General features: G+C 50.8%; 1 protein-coding gene across 1 annotated transcript in view; it reads left to right on the top strand.

The window, feature by feature from the left end:
- Positions 1–6,419: 6,419 nt before the first annotated feature.
- Positions 6,420–20,531, top strand: part of LOC137537303 (uncharacterized) — a 33,581-nt gene continuing 19,469 nt past the window's right edge. The window contains exons 1-4 of the mRNA XM_068259379.1: positions 6,420–6,496; positions 6,583–6,816; positions 12,390–12,496; positions 12,586–12,705. Of these exons, the coding sequence (XP_068115480.1) occupies positions 6,420–6,496; positions 6,583–6,816; positions 12,390–12,496; positions 12,586–12,705 (538 nt within the window). The remainder of the gene's footprint in view (positions 6,497–6,582; positions 6,817–12,389; positions 12,497–12,585; positions 12,706–20,531) is intronic.

Raw genomic sequence — 20,531 nt, 5'->3', positions numbered from 1 at the left:
AGTGTAGCCAATTAGGCTACACTAGCCGCTGGAGCCACTCCCCCCCCTAATAAAAGGCAGGCAGCGGCGGCCATTACGCTCACTCGTGTGCCTGCGTTAGTGAGAGTAGGGCGAGCTGCTGCAGACTGTCTCTCATAGGGAAAGATTAGTTAGGCTTAGCTTGTTCCTGGCTGCATACGTGTTCTGTTCAGTGAGCCCACCATACCTGTTCTGTTCAGTGAGCCCACTGGATACCTGCATACCTGTTCAGTGAACCCACCACTGCATACCTGTTCAGTGAACCCACCACTGCATACCTGTTCAGTGAACCCACCACTGCATACCTGTTCAGTGAACCTGCCACTGCATACCTGTACTGTTCAGCGAACCCGCCACTGTATACCTGTTCTGTTCAGTGAACCCGCCACTGTATACCTGTTCTGTTCAGTGAACCCGCCACTGTATACCTGTTCTGTTCAGTGAACCCGCCACTGTATACCTGTTCTGTTCAGTGAACCCGCCACTGTATACCTGTTCTGTTCAGTGAACCCGCCACTGTATACCGGTTCAGTGAACCTGCCACTGCATACCTGTTCTGTGAACATACCACTGCATACCTGTTCTGTTCAGTGAACCCGCCACTGCATACCTGTTCTGTTCAGTGAACCCGCCACTGTATTCCTGTTCAGTGAACCCGCCACTGCATACCTGTTGTGTTCAGTGAACCCGCCACTGTATACCTGTTGTGTTCAGTGAACCTGCCACTGCATACCTGTTCAGTGAACCTGCCACTGTATTCCTGTTCTGTGAACCCACCACTGCATACCTGTTCAGTGAACCCGCCACTGCATACCTGTTCAGTGAACCCGCCACTGCATACCTGTTCTGTGAACCCACCACTGCATACCTGTTCAGTGAACCCGCCACTGCATACCTGTTCTGTGAACCCACCACTGCATACCTGTTCTGTGAACCCACCACTGCATACCTGTTCAGTGAACCCACCACTGCATACCTGTTCAGTGAACCTGCCACTGCATACCTGTACTGTTCAGTGAACCCGCCACTGCATACCTGTTCTGTTCAGTGAACCCGCCACTGTATACCTGTTCTGTTCAGTGAACCCGCCACTGTATACCTGTTCAGTGAACCTGCCACTGCATACCTGTTCAGTGAACCTGCCACTGTATTCCTGTTCTGTGAACCCACCACTGCATACCTGTTGTGTTCAGTGAACCCGCCACTGTATACCTGTTCAGTGAACCTGCCACTGCATACCTGTACTGTTCAGTGAACCCGCCACTGCATACCTGTTCTGTTGAGTGAACCCGCCACTGTATACCTGTTCTGTTGAGTGAACCCGCCACTGTATACCTGTTCTGTTCAGTGAACCCGCCACTGTATACCTGTTCTGTTCAGTGAACCCGCCACTGTATACCTGTTCAGTGAACCTGCCACTGCATACCTGTTCTGTGAACCCACCACTGCATACCTGTTCTGTTCAGTGAACCCGCCACTGCATACCTGTTCTGTTCAGTGAACCCGCAACTGTATTCCTGTTCAGTGAACCCGCCACTGCATACCTGTTGTGTTCAGTGAACCCGCCACTGTATACCTGTTCAGTGAACCTGCCACTGCATACCTGTTCAGTGAACCCGCCACTGTATTCCTGTTCAGTGAACCCGCCACTGCATACCTGTTCTCGCCATGGTGCGCACCAGTCCAGCACGGCCGTCACTACACAAACAGCTGTTTGCGGTGCGTTACACGGTGAGTTTGGTGTGTCAGTGTGAAGCAGTACCTTAATTACACTACCTGATTGATGTATACACATGCAAGATGTTTTAAAGCACTTTAGGCCTGTCATTTAGCATTCAATGTGATTTCTGCCCTTAAAACGCTGCTTTGCGTCAAATCCAGATTTTTCCTGGGGACTTTTGGCATGTATCCCACTCCTCCACCTGGGGGTCCAGGTGTTAGACCCCTTGAAACATCTTTTCCATCACTTTTGTGGCCAGCATAATTTTTTTTTTCAAAGTTCGCATCCCCATTGAAGTCTATTGCGGTTCGCGAACTTTTACGCGAACCAAACCTTACGCGGAAGTTCGCGAACCTAAAATCGGAGGTTCGGCCCCACTCTAGTCTTAAGTGCTAAATTGTCACTGTGTAAAGTACACCTGAGCTTATGCTGAGTACACACAATGCAATTTTCTGACAGCTTTAATGTCAAATCGACTATTTCCAACATGTCCGATCTGCTTTCCAATCAATTTTCTGAATGATTTTTCATAGAAGTGAACAGCAAATTGATCGAAAAATTGAAATTAGATCAGACATGATGGAAATAATCGACCTGACAGTAAATATGTCAGAAAATTGCATCATGTGTACCTAGCATTACACTACATCTATGCCAGTGTGTGTAGTGTCGGATCCTTCTACTTACCTGTCTTCTGTTTTGGATGGGCTTCTCTGCATTGTGCTGCACTGTCCCCTATTTGTGCCTCTGATGGCAGCAAGTAGCACAGAGGACAAAGAAGCAGCGATGTCCACTGGGGCTCCCTGTGATTTTGCACTCCTGTATGCATGTGCACAGGAGCTGATGGAGTGTTATGGGTATGTGTACTTGACAAGTGCTGCTCATACATGAGCATCATTTCTGAAGTATGCAAGCCCAGAACACTATCGCCTGCTGTGCATGCAGACAGGAGAGCAAAATTACATGGAGTGGATAGAACATGCACTGCTTCTTTGTTGAACAGGGCAAAGCAGCAAAACAGAGGGGGTCCGTTCAAACTAGTCAGAGTTGGACAGAATGGGGGGGGGGGGGGGGAGGGGGGTTGGTGACAGCTGGCCTAGGGCGCTGGAAAGTACAAATCCGGCCCTGGTAGCCACACCCCCCTATCTCCCGGATACTCCCTGGCTGCTCTCTTCCTATGACTGATAAATGAGGCTGCAGTTACCTGACTGACCACGCCCAGATGATATTGTCCCCGCCCTCATACCTAGCCACACCCCTCTATCTCCCGGCTACTCCCTGGCTGCTCTCTCCCTATAACTGATAAATGAGGCTGCAGTTACCTGACTGACCACGCCCAGATGATATTGTCCCCGCCCTCATACCTAGCCACACCCCTCTATCTCCCGGATACTCCCTGGCTGCTCTCTCTTCCTATGACTGATAAATGAGGCTGCAGTTACCTGACTGACCACGCCCAGATGATATTGTCCCCGCCCTCATACCTAGCCACACCCCTCTATCTCCCGGATACTCCCTGGCTGCTCTCTCCCTATAACTGATAAATGAGGCTGCAGTTACCTGACTGACCACGCCCAGATGATATTTTCCCCGCCCTCATATCTAGCCACACCCATCTATCTCCCGAATACTCCCTGGCTGCTCTCTCTTCCTATGACTGATAAATGAGGCTGCAGTTACCTGACTGACCACACCCAGATGATATTGTCCCCGCCCTCATATCTAGCCACACCCATCTATCTCCCGGATACTCCTTGGCTGCCAGGGCCGGCCTTTGACCTGAGCGACCGGAGCGATCGCTCAGGGCGCCGGCTTCAGGGGGGGCGCTCCTGCCTCTGGCAATAACAAGTAGGCGGACAACTAGGGCACAAACTGCGAGCAGAGCAGGCTGTTGTCCAGTGCAGAAGCGGGCACTAGGACCTGGAGGAGACATACTTCTCCAACGCTCGGACTTACTTATCAGCCCCCCTCCCCGCCCCTTCAAGCACGCTGGATGGATAGAGGAGCAGTCCGAGGTGGCGAGGTAATCCTCTTGTGGGCTGTTAGAATTTGTGTCGTTTTCTTTCTGGAGCAAGCTCCTACAAACTGTCTTGTCCTGTCTGCCGCTGCTAGAATGTAGTGTGTGTAGCTGTGTGTATATAGACTGTGTGTGTGTGTATATAGACTGTGTGTGTGTGTATATAGACTGTGTGTGTGTGTATATAGACTGTGTAGCTGTGTGTATATAGACTGTGTGTAGCTGTGTGTGCATATAGACTGTGTGTAGCTGTGTATATAGACTGTGTGTGTGTAGCTGGCTGTGTATATAGACTGTGTGTAGTGTGTGTGCAGCTGTGTATATAGACTGTGTGTAGTGTAGTGTAGTGTAGTGTGTATGTAGCTGTGTGTATATAGACTGTGTGTGTGTGGCTGTGTATATAGACTGTGTGTGTAGCTGTTTATATAGACTGAGTGTAGTGTAGTGTGTGTGTGTGTGTGTGTGTGTGTGTGTGTATATAGACTGTGTCTAGCTGTGTATGTGTAGTGTGTGGCCGTGTATATAGATTGTGTGCGTGTGGCCGTGTATGTAGATTGTGTGCGTGTGTAGCGCGTGGCCGTGTATGTAGATTGTGTGCGTGTGTAGCGCGTGGCCGTGTATGTAGATTGTGTGCGTGTGTAGCGCGTGGCCGTGTATGTAGATTGTGTGCGTGTGTAGCGCGTGGCCGTGTATGTAGATTGTGTGCGTGTGTAGCGCGTGGCCGTGTATGTAGATTGTGTGCGAGTGTGTAGCGCGTGGCCGTGTATGTAGATTGTGCGAGTGTGTAGCGCGTGGCCATGTATATAGATTGTGCGAGTGTGTAGCGCGTGGCCATGTATATAGATTGTGCGAGTGTGTAGCGCGTGGCCATGTATATAGATTGTGCGAGTGTGTAGCGCGTGGCCATGTATATAGATTGTGCGAGTGTGTAGCGCGTGGCCATGTATATAGATTGTGCGAGTGTGTAGCGCGTGGCCATGTATATAGATTGTGCGAGTGTGTAGCGCGTGGCCATGTATATAGATTGTGCGAGTGTGTAGCGCGTGGCCATGTATATAGATTGTGCGAGTGTGTAGCGCGTGGCCATGTATATAGATTGTGCGAGTGTGTAGCGCGTGGCCATGTATATAGATTGTGCGAGTGTGTAGCGCGTGGCCATGTATATAGATTGTGCGAGTGTGTAGCGCGTGGCCATGTATATAGATTGTGCGAGTGTGTAGCGCGTGGCCATGTATATAGATTGTGCGAGTGTGTAGCGCGTGGCCATGTATATAGATTGTGCGAGTGTGTAGCGCGTGGCCATGTATATAGATTGTGCGAGTGTGTAGCGCGTGGCCGTGTATATAGATTGTGCGAGTGTGTAGCGCGTGGCCGTGTATATAGATTGTGCGAGTGTGTAGCGCGTGGCCATGTATATAGATTGTGCGAGTGTGTAGCGCGTGGCCATGTATATAGATTGTGCGAGTGTGTAGCGCGTGGCCATGTATATAGATTGTGCGAGTGTGTAGCGCGTGGCCATGTATATAGATTGTGCGAGTGTGTAGCGCGTGGCCATGTATATAGATTGTGCGAGTGTGTAGCGCGTGGCCGTGTATGTAGATTGTGCGAGTGTGTAGCGCGTGGCCGTGTATGTAGATTGTGCGAGTGTGTAGCGCGTGGCCGTGTATATAGATTGTGCGAGTGTGTAGCGCGTGGCCGTGTATATAGATTGTGCGAGTGTGTAGCGCGTGGCCGTGTATGTAGATTGTGCGAGTGTGTAGCGCGTGGCCGTGTATGTAGATTGTGCGAGTGTGTAGCGCGTGGCCGTGTATATAGATTGTGCGAGTGTGTAGCGCGTGGCCGTGTATATAGATTGTGCGAGTGTGTAGCGCGTGGCCATGTATATAGATTGTGCGAGTGTGTAGCGTGTGGCCATGTATATAGATTGTGCGAGTGTGTAGCGTGTGGCCATGTATATAGATTGTGCGAGTGTGTAGCGTGTGGCCATGTATATAGATTGTGTGCGTGTGTAGCGTGTGGCCATGTATATAGATTGTGCGAGTGTGTAGCGTGTGGCCATGTATATAGATTGTGTGCGTGTGGCCGTGTGTATAGATTGTGTGCGTGATTGTGTAGTGTGTGTGTGTATAGTGTGAGTGTGTAGTGTGTGTGTGCGCGCATACGTGCATGGATCTGCTGTCTGCCTGTTTTCTGTTTTGTGGCTGGGGGTGCCTGCATTATGCTGGGCATACACGGCTCGTTTTTGCCACTCGATCGTTTCGCCGCTTGATTCTGCAGTCGGTTCTCTTATCTTCCGCTCGTTTTTCTTATCTTTTCCATTCAGTGCTGTCACAAATCGAGCAGCGAAACGATCGAGCGGGAGATCGGACATGTCGGAAATTATCTATCAAGCCATCTAAATGGCTCAAAAACAAGCCGTGTATTCCCAGCATTGTTTGTGGTGGATTGCCCAGTGGAGGGGATGGGGGGCAGATAGATGGGGAACATCCCAAAGTGTGTGCGTACGCGCAACCGCACGTGCAAAGAGGATGAAACGGGGGGGGGGGGGGGGGCACCAAAATCAGGTTTCGCTCAGGGCGCTGTGAAACCTAAGGCCGGCCCTGCTGGCTGCTCTCCCTTTCTATGACTGATAAATGAGGCTGCAGTTACCTCACTGACCACAAGATGGCGAGCTCTCCTCCTCCAGCTGGAACGCAGAAATACAGAATCACAGAGGAAGTGAGGAGAGAAGCCGGAAGTTGGTGGGTGGAGCATATTGTTCTGCAGCTACAATCACACGGAGGAGGTCACGTGGCAGAGTTACGTCAATATTAATCCTCTCCACCAGCTGGAACGTAGAAACCGGATACAGAGAACCACAGAGAGGAAGTGAGGAGAGAGTCCGGACATTGGTGGGTGGAGCATATTGTCCTGTAGCCAATGATAGAGCTACAAATCACACAGAACGTCACGTGGGCACTGACGTCATGCTAATTTCTGCCCTCTCCTCGGAACTGCGGAAGAAGGAGACCGGAAGTGGGGAGAGCAGAGCTCGCGCTGCCTGCAGAGGAGGAGAGAAAAGGTTACTTTATTTATATTTTATTTCCATTATTTGCCGCCTGTAACTATAATTTTTAATAATAAGTGTAACATTTGTAAAGGGCTTTCCTCCTGTCACACCCAGTGCCTGAGAGCTGCAGCCACCAGGGGGAGGGGCACATAGTGGGGGGGGGGAGGACAGGTATTGGGGTGAGGGGAGGAGCACATAGTGGGGGAGGGGAGGAGCACATAGTGGCGGAGGGGAGGACAAGTATTGGGGTGAGGGAGGACAGGTATTGGGGTGAGGGAGGAGCACATAGTGGGGGAGGGAAGGACAGGTACTGGGGTGAGGGAGGAGCACATAGTGGGGGAGGGGAGGACAGGTATTGGGGTGAGGGAGGAGCACATAGTGGGGGAGGGGAGGGGAGGACAGGTATTAGGGTGGGGAGGAGCACATAGTGGGGAGGGGTGGACAGGTATTGGGGGGAGGGAGGAGCACGTTGTGGGGTAGGGGAGGACAGGTATTGGGGTGGGGAGGAGCACATAGTAGGGGAGGGGAGGACAGGTATTGGGGTGAGGGAGGAGCACATAGTAGGGGAGGGGAGGACAGGTATTGGGGTGAGGGAGGAGCACATAGTAGGGGAGGGGAGGACAGGTATTGGGGTGAGGGAGGAGCACATAGTGGGGGAGGGGAGGACAGGTATTGGGGTGAGGGAGGAGCACATAGTGGGGGAGGGGAGGACAGGTATTGGGGTGAGGGAGGACAGGTATTGGGGTGGGGAAGGAGCACATAGTGGGGGAGGGGAGGACAGGTATTGGGGTGAGGGAGGAGCACATAGTGGGGGTGGGGAGGAGCACATAGTGGGGGAGGGGAGGACAGGTATTGGGGTGAGGGAGGAGCACATAGTGGGGGAGGGGGGGACAGGTATTGGGGTGGGGGAGGGAGGACAGGTGTTGGGTTGGGGGAGGAGCACATAGTGGCGGAGGGCAGGACAGGTATTGGGGTGGGGGAGGGTACGTCAGGTATTGGGGTGAAGGAGGAGGTTATAGCAGGGAGGGACGGATTTAGGCCTAGATTCATAAAAGTTCTGTCGGTAAATTAAATCTGTGTGGGAAAACACCGCTGTCGTTATTTCAGCCTTCTGGGTGGTCTTTCATAAAAATGTTGCCAGTTGCGATACAAGCGCAGAGATTTTCCGCTCTAGGCTGTCGGTAGGCATGCGGAAGCGCGAGAAGCTGGCCGAGTCCCTCCGTGCGGTGTTCTCTCTGCTGCTGCTTGGGAGGTCTGTCCCATTGACTTACATGTACTCCGCACGCTTATCGCTACATCCAAGCAAGCGGTATTTCCCGTCCGGATACCACTTGATCTAATTTTTAGGAATGGACATTTTGTTACTTTTCCGCCTAGAATCACTGCATAAGGCGGTGATTTATCATTCTGCTCTGGAATGTCAGCATCGCATGCGGAAACAGCCTTTATGAATATACATTTTGTCAGTGTTCAGGTAAAGTCGGCTGTTTTCAGCATTTCCACATGCGGGAACGCTTTAAGAATCGAGGCCATAGTGGGGGATGAGGTATTTGTGTAGATGGGATTTCAGCAGATCACTTGTAAGGAAGTGTATAACATAGAGAGATTGTCGTCATGGAGGAGTCCGCACACAGACTTATCGGAGCAATCACCGCAATTTTATTGTCCCATCACATGTACAGAAATACATAGTCAGACCTGCATAGGCCGACGATCGTTTCGGGGCCACTCAGGGTCCCCTTTATCAAGGCAAGTAGCAGAAAAGACATATACACCTAGTCAGTGCAAAACAATCACAATAAGTACCCCCAAGCACAAATCCCTATCTACGCCCATGGGCGTGTGCAACAATCAAAAAACCGTTTCATATTTGAATTGCAGACTGTGTCATCTCATTAGATCTTCTCACCTGTCAGTCCTGCCCTGCTCACCGCCTCCACCGGCCCACATCAGAGCTAACATCACACCGTTCGTATCCATGCATGGCGTGGGCGTGGCTACTGGTCACTCCAAGGACCAACCAACCCTCAGCCAATCAGCATGTCAGCGCGTTCCGCATCACGAGTACGCCCGTACGCATCGTCACATGGCGTGCGCAAGCACGTCCATCTCAATGTCGTGGCGTCATGCGTCATGCGTACGTATAGACGCATAGTCACGTACCATCAACGCGTACGTCACAGCATGCGCATGCGTCCTACCCTGCTGCACTAGGCAGTCTCAAAAAGGGGCGTATGACTGAGACGTCATACGCAACCATCTTTTGGGCATGTAAACAATAGATATAAGGACTGCGCATGTTATTGAATTAGCATACCGTTGCCATAACACCACAACATCACAACATTAGGTGCAGTCCCATACTATAACAATATGGGACCGCACAAAAAACAAATGTCACTCTAGTGGGCATGTAGAGCCATAGGACAGGCGGACTGTGTACCACACAGGTGAGACAAAGCAATATTGCAAAGACACATATCTGCATATATTCACATTTTTAGGAATTAAAGGATATGTTGAAGGGGGCTTCCGGCAACCCTCGAAGTGCATGTGACAACCCCTATGAAACATAAAACATAAGTAATCATAAAAACACTTAAAAACAACCTGTTGCAAACAAAAACATTGATAGTACACATGTATACCCAACCAGGAGGGACTTGTTGCCGTTAGACATTTTTTGACTAAGGGCTTAGAACTTGATGTTCAACACAAATGTCTGCCCACTGAGTTTGTTTTGAATTGTCTGGAGGTAATTCTGGAAAACAATTGCTTTAGATTTGAAAATATGTGGTTCAGACAATGCAGGGGGACTGCCATGGGCAGCTCGGCAGCTCCTGCATTCGCAAACCTATTTGTGGGTTTCCTGGAGGAAACCATGATTTTTACCAGTGTACCATTCCAGGAGGGTGTCGTCAAGTGGCTGAGGTTTATTGACGACATCTTCCTGGTCTGGAGGGGTGATGAGAATGCCCTTCTGGCGTTCATTGAGTTTTTGAACGGTCTCATTGAGGGCATTGTGTTCAATCCTGAGTGGTCCCCGACAAGTGTTACATTTCTGGACGTGCGTGTCATCATTGAGGACTGGGGTTTTCGCACGACTTTGTATCAAAAGCCCACTGATCGCAACAGTTTGCTGAGGTATGAAAGCTTTCATCCCGAGCATCTGAAAAACTCATTGCCGGTGTCTCAGTACCTTAGGGTGCTGAGGATCTGCAATGATGCGTCCGATCGGGCATCCCAGATTTCTCTGATGACTAGTAGGTTCAAGGAGAGGGGCTACCCTGGGGATGTTCTTGAGATGGCCTTGAGGAAAGCAGAGGATAGATGGCTAGGAGTGGATCGACGCGACCGCAACAGGGAGACGGGAATTCCCTTCGTGCAGACATATAGTCGTGCAGCCAAGGGAATACAGCGTATCGTGGAGGCACATTTGCCCATACTGGCGGCGGATAAATCCCTCCCGAATTTGGTTAAGAAAAAACCTCTGCATTCCTACAGGTCATGTCCTAGTCTTAGAACTAGATTGGTTGAGGCCGATCCCTGGCAAAAATATGCTAAACCCCAAATGATGTTGTCTCAGAAAACTGGGTGCTTTAAGTGCTTTAGGTGTAATGTATGCACAGCACTTAACACTGGAAGTTACTTTGTACACCCCCATACTTGCCAGAAGTACAGTATCAAACAATATCTGAACTGCGACTCGGACTTCGTTGTATATCTCTTGAAGTGTCCCTGTGGCCTGGCCTATGTGGGTAAGACCACGGGGCCATTCAAGAAACGATTCCAGAAGCATCGCAGTGACATTAAAATGGCACTTGAGGCAGAGGAGAAGGGTAGGAAACCAGATGCCACCAAACCAGTGGCAGTACATTTTCTTGAGGCAGGACATAGTATGCACAGTTTAAGGGGGATGGCTATCGAACAGGTATTGGCCCCTAGAAGAGGGGGCGATCGGAAAAGGCGTTTGCTACAAAGGGAAGCGTTCTGGATTTTTACATTGAATACTGTGAAACCCAATGGTCTTAACAGCAATAATGGATTAGCATGTTTTCTGGGTGAGCGATAATGTGTCATATACTATCAATGTTTTTGTTTGCAACAGGTTGTTTTTAAGTGTTTTTATGATTACTTATGTTTTATGTTTCATAGGGGTTGTCACATGCACTTCGAGGGTTGCCGGAAGCCCCCTTCAACATATCCTTTAATTCCTAAAAATGTGAATATATGCAGATATGTGTCTTTGCAATATTGCTTTGTCTCACCTGTGTGGTACACAGTCCGCCTGTCCTATGGCTCTACATGCCCACTAGAGTGACATTTGTTTTTTGTGCGGTCCCATATTGTTATAGTATGGGACTGCACCTAATGTTGTGATGTTGTGGTGTTATGGCAACGGTATGCTAATTCAATAACATGCGCAGTCCTTATATCTATTGTTTACATGCCCAAAAGATGGTTGCGTATGACGTCTCAGTCATACGCCCCTTTTTGAGACTGCCTAGTGCAGCAGGGTAGGACGCATGCGCATGCTGTGACGTACGCGTTGATGGTACGTGACTATGCGTCTATACGTACGCATGACGCATGACGCCACGACATTGAGATGGACGTGCTTGCGCACGCCATGTGACGATGCGTACGGGCGTACTCGTGATGCGGAACGCGCTGACATGCTGATTGGCTGAGGGTTGGTTGGTCCTTGGAGTGACCAGTAGCCACGCCCACGCCATGCATGGATACGAACGGTGTGATGTTAGCTCTGATGTGGGCCGGTGGAGGCGGTAAGCAGGGCAGGACTGACAGGTGAGAAGATCTAATGAGATGACACAGTCTGCAATTCAAATATGAAACGGTTTTTTGATTGTTGCACACGCCCATGGGCGTAGATAGGGATTTGTGCTTGGGGGTACTTATTGTGATTGTTTTGCACTGACTAGGTGTATATGTCTTTTCTGCTACTTGCCTTGATAAAGGGGACCCTGAGTGGCCCCGAAACGATCGTCGGCCTATGCAGGTCTGACTATGTATTTCTGTACATGTGATGGGACAATAAAATTGCGGTGATTGCTCCGATAAGTCTGTGTGCGGACTCCTCCATGACGACAGTGTTTGATAGAAGCCTTGGGGCCCGGCACCAGCCTACCCACTGACGTGACTGCGGTCTTTGTTTCATTTAATTTAACATAGAGAGATGTCTGTGCATTTCCTGTCTGTGACACCAAAGCGGATAGATACCTCCTGCTTTAACGACAGCAGACTTAGAGAGGTGAGGAGGATTCTGGGAGTATCACATGACTGGAGAGGTGGGGTGGATACTGGGAGTGTCACATGACTGGAGAGGTGAGGAGGATTCTGGGAGTGCCACATGACTGGAGAGTGTGTGAGGATTCTGGGAGTGTCACATCACTGGAGAGGTGGGGAGGATTGTGGGAGTGTCGCATGACTGGAGAGGTGGGGAGGATTGTGGGAGTGTCGCATGACTAGAGAGATGAGGAGGATTCTGGGAGTGTCACATGACTGGAGAGGTGAGGAGGATTCTGGGAGTGTCACATGACCTTACCTTCAGTCTCTCCATACAGAGTTTTTCTTCTGGGAAGTCTGCTGACCATCGCTGTGCCCCCACCTCACCCCCTGATATCTGAGAGACACGAGAAGCCCACAACATCCTCACTGATCTGCTGTCGGGGTGAGTTGAGCATTAGCAGGAATTATGGGACAGTATCCAGTGACAGCCAGTGATTTGTATGGTGGTGACTGTATCATTCTGTGTGTCAGGTTCCAATAAGGAGGCTCATTGTCTCATCTATTTCTCCATGGAGGAAGGGCAGTATATAGAACACCAGGACCTCTACAAGGACGCCATGATGGAGAGTCAGCCGCCCCTCACATCACTGGGTAAGAGATAATTATATCTGCTGAAAATCCCTGGATCGCTTCGCACTCCCACTGTCAGCAATGCCACTTACATCGCTCCTTCTAACATCTCCTCTTCTCTCTAGTCATGATTTGCTCTTATTTCTCAGATCGCACATTCCCTCCACTACTTCATACAGGGCTGATCCGCACTGCAGGAGCTTTTTCTAAGTACTTGTGATGTGAAAAGCTCTTGGAAATGTAAACTTATGTTTGTGTCCTTACTTGAGCCACGTGATTTTATAAAAATCACTCATACCATTAGCAAGAGCTTTTCATATCCATAGCACTAAAATAAGCTCTTGCAGTGTGAACCAGGCCTTAAGCACTTCAGCCTTCAGGGTTGTTGTTACCTTATGCATCCGAGCAATTTTCACATTTCAGCGCTTCTCCCATTCATTCGCCAATAACTTTATCACTACTTAAAGCAAGTGTCCAAGGAAAAAAACAAGATCCACTTACCTGGGGCTTCCGCCAGCACGTGGCAGGCGTCCTGTGTCCTTGCCGCAGCTCCTGGTCTTCTCTGTTGCAGAACCAAACCTCGCTGGGTCGGCATATCCTGCGCTCCACCGGTGTCATCAGGACGGTACTGCGCAGTATTAGTAGTAATTCTGCTTCTGCCCAGCACAGTCCTGATGATGTCGGCTGGACCACGTGACTCACGCGGTGGAGCACAGAAGACGCCAACTCGGAACCCGACCTGGTGAGGTCGGGTTCTGCAGCGGAGAAGACCGGGAGCCTCCGGAGCTGCGGCGAGGGCACAGGACGGCTGCCACGGCCTGGAGGAAGCCCCAGGTAAGTGGATCTTTTTTTTTCCCCCATGGATGTTTCCTTTAAGAATACCTAAATAATCCATATCTTGTTTATTGAAAAAAAAAAGCTTTTTGTGGGTCTTTTTTTTTTTTTTTTTTTTTTTTTTTTGTAATTATTTTTTTCTCTATGCATTTTAATGGAAAAAAAGAGAAACAATACACTATTTCTCCAGAAGTACTGCGCAGATGCAGATCGCTCCCAGGCATAGGAGCATGCGTGGCCAGGCCATGCATGTGTGACTCAGCACGACTTGGCCAGGCTTTTGGGGACAATTGCAGGTGACAGGAATCACCCAGGGAGACGGAAAGGGACGAGCCAGGTAAGTATTGTACCAGAGACGAGAAGCACCACACTTATACTACTGCAGATAAAAAACACACGATTTATTTGCCCCTTTGCCCTGGTTATCCTGACATTTAAGTCATGTCCCTTGTGCAGTGCTGGGCAATCTGATTTGACCCTTGACCGACGGCCCCCCGGCAACAAAGGGCAGGATTCAGCTCCCCTCCCCTTCTTCCTCCCGACCGTCTTTAAATAAATACATGAAGTGCACGTACAAGAGAAACGGCTTACCCGATCACACTTCTCAGCGCCGATCCATGGCAATGGCGGCATCATGTGACTTGCTTTATTTCTTTGCTTTTGGTTTAATTTGTCACTAAAAATAATTTGCAAGACATAGGCCTCAACCCTAAAACTCCCAAAAATCTATTATACAACTTATCATGGTTAAAATTATACTACATATCTCTGTTTGGGCATTTAGCCAGCCATTAACTCCGAAATTTACATGTGGCTTTGTACAGGTCAATTTTTTCCACAAAGTATTGTAGCACCATACTGTTTGCATAGTCCCAGAAGAGCAGTCAAAGGTGCTGGAGTAGCCACTACCAGGTTAAATACACCTGGTCTGAGGTGCACGATCCCTCTGTGGGTCAGCAATCCATGTAAAGATGCACAATATCTGTATGAAGGAGGCACTCAAAAAGCGTAAATAAACTTGCCTTCATTTTATAGATTGCTAACACAACATGTTTTGGGGATTGCCCCTTCCTCAGGTGTAACCACACAGCACAGCAACTTATACCAAAAGATGCACAGTAACTCACTGCCCTAGGGACACAGCAGCCCATGGAACACGCCTTGTTCCAATATTCCTCCACCCACCAACCGAGGAATCAATCATCAGGGCCTGTAGGGAGAAACACAGGAAACCGTATACATTATCTACAGAAAGCATTTGAGGCTATACATTTCATTCAAACCTCTTGAGTTAATTGAATCTAACCTCATCCATCTGGCCTCTTTCTGTAGCAGCCTCTCTCTGTCTCCTCTCTGCTAAGTGGTGGCACATGGTCCAATATCATCCACCTGAGCTGCCACACACCATGGCCACAGACATGATGTTCCACGGCTGCTGTGTCCCTAGGGCAGTGAGTCACTATGTGTCTCCTGGCAACTGGCTAAACTGCTGGTATTTTACCTGTGAGGATGCTTAATACTTCTATATTTTGGGTGTATTCAGTCGGTAGATATCCAGTATGTAGAGCCCAGAAAGAATTGGACTGACCCTGAAGGGTTAATATGGACCGTGAGGTCCAAGCGGATCCGAGATAAACAACTATAAAAAATATATAAAAATGTATTCTGAAGCTCTCCCGGTGGTCCTCTACCTCCAGCCACAAAGATGGCTGCACTAAGGACTTAGGCTTTACTTTACGCTCATTTAACCCTCAGTAACTCCCCAATTACCCTCCCCCTCACAGCGCAGGGGTGCTCTCTCCCTTGCAAAGCAGTCATACTCCTCTTCACGCCGTTCTTCTCGGCCCCATAATCCTAAACAACTTTTTAACACCTTCTCTGTCCCCCGAATCATCCTCCAACGACATGCTTCTGCAGAAGACTGTGCATCATACTGTGTGAAGAAGAATTAAACAATGCAGAATAGCTTTAACCACTTCAGCACCACAGGTTTTTTCCCCTTCAAAACCAGAGCAATTTTCACATTGTGCTCCTCCCATTTATTCGCCAACAGATTAATTGCTGCTTTACACATATCTTTGCCCCTGAGCGTGAAGTGTACAGGGGCATAGATATGGGTAGCAAAGAAGCTGAAGTGGTTAAAAGGCAACACTTCTCACCAGTCCAATCGCCTCCTTCTTCTTTCTCCTCTCTGCCCTGTTGCTCACCAACCGGAAACGCCCCCTCCCTACATCGCCAGTCACTCCCTCTAACCTCCTCCCTACTAACACCTTTATCTGCCTTATCTGAATAGCATTTTTTTATCCATTAATCTCTAAAGCTCATCTCATCACCTGTGCCCTGGACCCTATTCCCTCTCATCCCTCAGCTCTCCTCACTACCTGTGCCCTGGACCCTATTCCCTCTCATCTTATCCCTCAGCTCTCCTCACTACCTGTGCCCTGGACCCTATTCCCTCTCATCTTATCCCTCAGCTCTCCTCACTACCTGTGCCCTGGACCCTATTCCCTCTCATCGTATCCCTCAGCTCTCCTCACTACCTGTGCCCTGGACCCTATTCCCTCTCATCCCTCAGCTCTCCTCACTACCTGTGCCCTGGACCCTATTCCCTCTCATCTTATCCCTCAGCTCTCCTCACTACCTGTGCCCTGGACCCAATTCCCTCTCATCTTATCCCTCAGCTCTCCTCACTACCTGTGCCCTGGACCCTATTCCCTCTCATCTTATCCCTCAGCTCTCCTCACTACCTGTGCCCTGGACCCTATTCCCTCTCATCTTATCCCTCAGCTCTCCTCACTACCTGTGCCCTGGACCCTATTCCCTCTAATCCCTCAGCTCTCCTCACTACCTGTGCCCTGGACCCTATTCCCTCTCATCTTATCCCCCTGCTCTCCTCACTGCCTGTGCCCTGGACCCTATTCCCTCTCATCTTATCCCTCAGCTCTCCTCACTACCTGTGCCCTGGACCCTATTCCCTCTAATCCCCCTGCTCTCCTCACTGCCTGTGCCCTGGACCCTATTCCCTCTCATCTTATCCCTCAGCTCTCCTCACTCCCTGTGCCCTGGACCCTATTCCCTCTCATCTTATCCCTCAGCTCTCCTCACTCCCTGTGCCCTGGACCCTATTCCCTCTCATCTTATCCCTCAGCTCTCCTCACTACCTGTGCCCTGGACCCTATTCCCTCTCATCCTATCCCCCAGCTCTCCTCACTAACTGTGCCCTGGACCCTATTCCCTCTCATCTTATCCCTCAGCTCTCCTCACTACCTGTGCCCTGGACCCTATTCCCTCTCATCTTATCCCTCAGCTCTCCTCACTACCTGTGCCCTGGACCCTATTCCCTCTCATCTTATCCCTCAGCTCTCCTCACTACCTGTGCCCTGGACCCTATTACCTCTCATCTTATCCCTCAGCTCTCCTCACTACCTGTGCCCTGGACCCTATTCCCTCTTATCCCTCAGCTCTCCTCACTACCTGTGCCCTGAACCCTATTCCCTCTAATCTCTCAGCTCTCCTCACTACCTGTGCCCTGGACCCTATTCCCTCTTATCCCTCAGCTCTCCTCACTACCTGTGCCCTGGACCCTATTCCCTCTCATCTTATCCCTCAGCTCTCCTCACTACCTGTGCCCTGGACCCTATTCCCTCTCATCTTATCCCTCAGCTCTCCTCACTACCTGTGCCCTGGACCCTATTCCCTCTCATCTTATCCCTCAGCTCTCCTCACTACCTGTGCCCTGGACCCTATTCCCTCTCATCTTATCCCTCAGCTCTCCTCACTACCTGTGCCCTGGACCCTATTCCCTCTCATCTTATCCCCAGCTCTCCTCACTACCTGTGCCCTGGACCCTATTCCCTCTAATCCCTTAGCTCTCCTCACTACCTGTGCCCTGGACCCTATTCCCTCTAATCCCTCAACTCTCTTCACTACCTGTGCCCTGGACCTTATTCCCTCGAATCCCTCAACTCTCCTCACTACCTGTGCCCTGGTCCCTATTCCCTCTCATCTTATCCCTCAGCTCTTCTCACTACCTGTGCCCTGGACTCTATTCCCTCTCATCTTATCTCTGAGCTCTCCTCACTGCCTGTGCCCTGGACCCTATTTCCTCTCATCTTATCCCTCAGCTCTCCTCACTCCCTGTGCCCTGGACCCTATTCCCTCTCCTCTTATCCCTCAGCTCTCCTCACTACCTGTACCCTGGACCCTATTCCCTCTCATCTTATCCCTCAGCTCCCCTCACTACCTGTGCCCTGGACCCTATTCGCTCTCATCTTATCCCTCAGCTCTCCTCACTACCTGTGCCCTGGACCCTATTCCCTCTCATCTTATCCCTCAGCTCTCCTCACTACCTGTACCCTGGACCCTATTCCCTCTCATCTTATCCCTCAGCTCTCCTCACTACCTGTGCCCTGGACCCTATTCCCTCTCATCTTATCCCTCAGCTCTCCTCACTACCTGTGCCCTGGACCCTATTCCCTCTCATCGTATCCCTCAGCTCTCCTCACTACCTGTGCCCTGGACCCTATTCCCTCTCATCTTATCCCTCAGCTCTCCTCACTACCTGTGCCCTGGACCCTATTCCCTCTCATCTTATCCCTCAGCTCTCCTCACTACCTGTGCCCTGGACCCTATTCCCTCTCATCTTATCCCTCAGCTCTCCTCACTACCTGTGCCCTGGACCCTATTCCCTCTCATCTTATCCCTCAGCTCTCCTCACTACCTGTGCCCTGGACCCTATTCCCTCTCATCTTATCCCTTAGCTCTCCTCACTACCTGTGCCCTGCACCCTATTCCCTCTAATCCCTCAGCTCTCCTCACTACCTGTGCCCTGGACCCTATTCCCTCTCATCTTATCCCCCTGCTCTCCTCACTGCCTGTGCCCTGGACCCTATTCCCTCTCATCTTATCCCTCAGCTCTCCTCACTACCTGTGCCCTGGACCCTATTCCCTCTAATCCCTCAGCTCTCCTCACTACCTGTGCCCTGGACCCTATTCCCTCTCATCTTATCCCCCTGCTCTCCTCACTGCCTTTGCCCTGGACCCTATTCCCTCTCATCTTATCCCTCAGCTCTCCTCACTACCTGTGCCCTGGACCCTATTCCCTCTCATCTTATCCCCCTGCTCTCCTCACTGCCTGTGCCCTGGACCCTATTCCCTCTCATCTTATCCCTCAGCTCTCCTCACTACCTGTGCCCTGGACCCTATTCCCTCTAATCCCCCTGCTCTCCTCACTGCCTGTGCCCTGGACCCTATTCCCTCTCATCTTATCCCTCAGCTCTCCTCACTACCTGTGCCCTGGACCCTATTCCCTCTCATCTTATCCCTCAGCTCTCCTCACTACCTGTGCCCTGGACCCTATTCCCTCTCATCTTATCCCTCAGCTCTCCTCACTCCCTGTGCCCTGGACCCTATTCCCTCTCATCTTATCCCTCAGCTCTCCTCACTACCTGTGCCCTGGACCCTATTACCTCTCATCTTATCCCTCAGCTCTCCTCACTACCTGTGCCCTGGACCCTATTCCCTCTCATCTTATCCCTCAGCTCTCCTCACTACCTGTGCCCTGGACCCTATTCCCTCTTATCCCTCAGCTCTCCTCACTACCTGTGCCCTGGACCCTATTCCCTCTTATCCCTCAGCTCTCCTCACTACCTGTGCCCTGGACTCTATTCCCTCTCATCTTATCCCCCAGCTCTCCTCACTACCTGTGCCCTGGACTCTATTCCCTCTCATCTTATCCCCCAGCTCTCCTCACTACCTGTGCCCTGGACCCTATTCCCTCTCATCCTATCCCCCAGCTCTCCTCGCTACCTGTGCCCTGGACCCTATTCCCTCTCATCTTATCCCTCAGCTCTCCTCACTCCCTGTGCCCTGGACCCTATTCCCTCTCATCTTATCCCTCAGCTCTCCTCACTACCTGTGCCCTGGACCCTATTACCTCTCATCTTATCCCTCAGCTCTCCTCACTACCTGTGCCCTGGACCCTATTCCCTCTCATCTTATCCCTCAGCTCTCCTCACTACCTGTGCCCTGGACCCTATTCCCTCTTATCCCTCAGCTCTCCTCACTACCTGTGCCCTGGACCCTATTCCCTCTTATCCCTCAGCTCTCCTCACTACCTGTGCCCTGGACCCTATTCCCTCTCATCTTATCCCCCAGCTCTCCTCACTACCTGTGCCCTGGACCCTATTCCCTCTAATCCCTTAGCTCTCCTCACTACCTGTGCCCTGGACCCTATTCCCTCTCATCTTATCACTCAGCTCTCCTCACTACCTGTGCCCTGGACCCTATTCCCTCTCATCCTATCCCCCAGCTCTCCTCACTACCTGTGCCCTTGACCCTATTCCCTCTCATCTTATCCCCCAGCTCTCCTCACTACCTGTGCCCTGGACCCTATTCCCTCTCATCTTATCCCTCAGCTCTCCTCACTACCTGTGCCCTGGACCCTATTCCCTCTCATCTTATCCCTCAGCTCTCCTCACTACCTGTGCCCTGGACCCTATTCCCTCTAATCCCTCAGCTCTCCTCACTACCTGTGCCCTGGACCCTATTCCCTCTCATCTTATCCCCCTGCTCTCCTCACTGCCTGTGCCCTGGACCCTATTCCCTCTCATCTTATCCCTCAGCTCTCCTCACTACCTGTGCCCTGGACCCTAATCCCTCTAATCCCCCTGCTCTCCTCACTACCTGTGCCCTGGACCCTATTCCCTCTCATCTTATCCCTCAGCTCTCCTCACTCCCTGTGCCCTGGACCCTATTCCCTCTCATCTTATCCCTCAGCTCTCCTCACTACCTGTGCCCTGGACCCTATTCCCTCTCATCCTATCCCCCAGCTCTCCTCACTAACTGTGCCCTGGACCCTATTCCCTCTCATCTTATCCCTCAGCTCTCCTCACTACCTGTGCCCTGGACCCTATTCCCTCTCATCTTATCCCTCAGCTCTCCTCACTACCTGTGCCCTGGACCCTATTCCCTCTCATCTTATCCCTCAGCTCTCCTCACTACCTGTGCCCTGG

Source organism: Hyperolius riggenbachi, chromosome 10, assembly GCF_040937935.1.
Source record: "Hyperolius riggenbachi isolate aHypRig1 chromosome 10, aHypRig1.pri, whole genome shotgun sequence".
Taxonomy (NCBI): Eukaryota; Metazoa; Chordata; class Amphibia; order Anura; family Hyperoliidae; genus Hyperolius; species Hyperolius riggenbachi.
Note: the sequence above shows the minus strand (reverse complement) of the source record. Positions and strands in the feature narration are given on the sequence as shown.